The sequence below is a fragment of the Ascaphus truei genome, chromosome 4 (genome assembly GCF_040206685.1).
Source record: "Ascaphus truei isolate aAscTru1 chromosome 4, aAscTru1.hap1, whole genome shotgun sequence".
Taxonomy (NCBI): domain Eukaryota; kingdom Metazoa; phylum Chordata; class Amphibia; order Anura; family Ascaphidae; genus Ascaphus; species Ascaphus truei.
Window position 1 is genome coordinate 4502838 of NC_134486.1, and position 2500 is coordinate 4505337.

Here is a 2500-nt window from a genome sequence, read left to right on the forward strand (position 1 = left end):
CCGCTTCTGCCTTTCACCCACTCGCCGCCCGCAATCCAGCCGCCCTCCCGCCTTTCACCCACCCGCCGCCCCACACCCCTGCGCCCCACAGCCGCCGCCCGCACTCAGACACCTGCCGCCTTTCACCCACCCGCCACACTCGACACACACCCGCCGCCTCTCACTCACCCGACACACTCCTGCCCCTACATCACTGGCCAGCTGCAGCACCCACTCACCACCCACCCGGCGCCTCCCGCCTCACACCCACCCGCCGCACTCACACCCCTATGCACCGACATCACTGACCAGCCGCCGCACGCACTCACCAGACACCCACTGCCTCACACCCGCTCACACCCTAGCGGGAGCCCCACCCAAAGCCAGCACTCACTACCCACCCGCCACCCGTACTGAACACCCACCCACCACCTCACACCTCACATTTTTACATCACTTATGTCAGCAAAATATACATTGTACTGTGGTGTGTTTACAATAAACCATTTTTAAACATCGTATTACATTTTCTTCCATGTTTCTTTTCAACATCATTATACAACCTTTCCACCTAATAGACAACCTATTGTTCCCCTATTTATAACTAATACTACCGATTACAGATTTACATCCCGGGCAACGCCGGGTATATCCGCTAGTCTCTGATATTCACATTTCCTCCACACCCGAATCGATACCAAGTATCATACTACAACCCCTCTATATCTCAATCTGCCTCACCGTTTATCTAACCTGGATTAAAGCCCCCTAATAACTGCAGGGCAGCAGGACAGACACCATGCACAGATCCCGATGGCAGATTTAGGGCCCAGCTACACAACGCTGATCTGTAAGGAGAAGAGAAGTGAGGGCTCACCGCGCACAAACAGACTTCCCAATGGGAAAGAGCCAGGCACTTTCCGGAGAAAGAACATGATGTACGGTTTGTTGCGCAGGCATGACCGGCCTGCAGAAGGTATAGCACAGTAATAACTCCTTGTGAGCTTTTATCCAATCACTTCTCCTCTCAGCCTCGGTTGCTGAACATTTGAAGTGCAAGCTCTGTGGCGCAGGGCGTCCTGCCTGTAACACGTCACATGCCCTTTCCATGCAGTAAGGGAAGGAGAAGGAGGAAAGACCATGGTGCAGGGCGTCCTGCCTGTAACACTTCACATGCCCTTTCCATGCAGTAAGGGAAGGAGAAGGAAGAAAGACCATGGTGCAGGGAAGGGCTCACCACGTACCAATGTTGGCTGGGAAGGGGATCTCATGCACTGCGGGATCCAGGTTGATGACATACGGTGGGGAATTCTTCCCATGGAGATGAGCGGTGAGTCTCTGAGGGGGAGAGAGCACAGAACTGTACAATACATTGAAAGCACGCAGACAAAATACATTATATCACACTTTAAGTTATGGTGGGTGACAAGGGCAACAAAAAACCTCAGTTGGCATATAGCCAATAAAGAATTTCACTTGTAAGCACATTCACATGTCTTAGACAGGTCTGCAACCCTGCCTTTCAACCATTATCACCTTGCATACAGTGCACCCACTGCAGCAAGGGATTCTGGGAAATGACATGCAAATCACCCATCATAACTTAAAATGTGATATGGTAAACCTACCCAGCCTAGAAATATTGCAAAGCAAGTATAAACCAACCTCACACTGATGATACCCATCATGGCTGAAACATGTCTGTGAGCGGTTTGTACTTGCTTTGCTAGTCCCATGCTGCGCTTAAAAGCTGTGTGAACGGCGATGCATCTGCTTAAATGGGTTCATGTGAATGGATCAGGGAAAGTGATGACGAGAGAAGCACCTGGGTGTCTGAGTACAAGATAAGGACAGATACAGGAATGCAGAAAGCTCTCCGCATTCACACACATTCATTCAGGGACAATGTTTCAGTTCTCGCGGGACCTTTCTCAAGACGATATATCAATACATATATAGTACACCAGTATATTATATACACACACACAGACACACCTGTATATTATACACACACACACACACACACACACACACACCCGTATATTATACACACACACACACACACACACACACACACACACACACACACACACCTGTATATTATACACACACACACCTGTATATTATACACACACACACACACACACACACACCTGTATATTATACACACACACACCTGTATATCACACACACACACACACACACACACACACACACACACACACAAATACCTGTATATTACACACACACACACACACACACACACACACACACACACACACACCTGTATATTATACACACACACCTGTATATTATACACACACACACACACACACACACACACACACACCTGTATATTATACACACACACACACACACACACACCTGTATATTATACACACACACACACACACACACACACACACACACACACACACACACACACACACACACCTGTATATTACACACACACACACCTGTATATTACACACACACACACACACACACACACACACACACA

The 2500-nt window shown here is 48.6% G+C and overlaps 1 protein-coding gene across 3 annotated transcripts in view; it reads right to left on the reverse strand.

Moving 5' to 3' along the window:
• Positions 1 to 2500, reverse strand: part of GPN1 (GPN-loop GTPase 1) — a 38760-nt gene that overhangs the window by 31818 nt on the left and 4442 nt on the right. Inside the window, exon 2 of one of the 3 annotated variants that reach the window (XM_075595223.1) lies at positions 1224 to 1317. In XM_075595223.1, the coding sequence (XP_075451338.1) occupies positions 1224 to 1317 (94 nt within the window). Of the gene's footprint in view, positions 1 to 720; positions 745 to 856; positions 1092 to 1223; positions 1318 to 2500 lie in introns of those variants that run through there. The other 2 variants (XM_075595224.1, XM_075595225.1) reach the window with 2 other exon arrangements.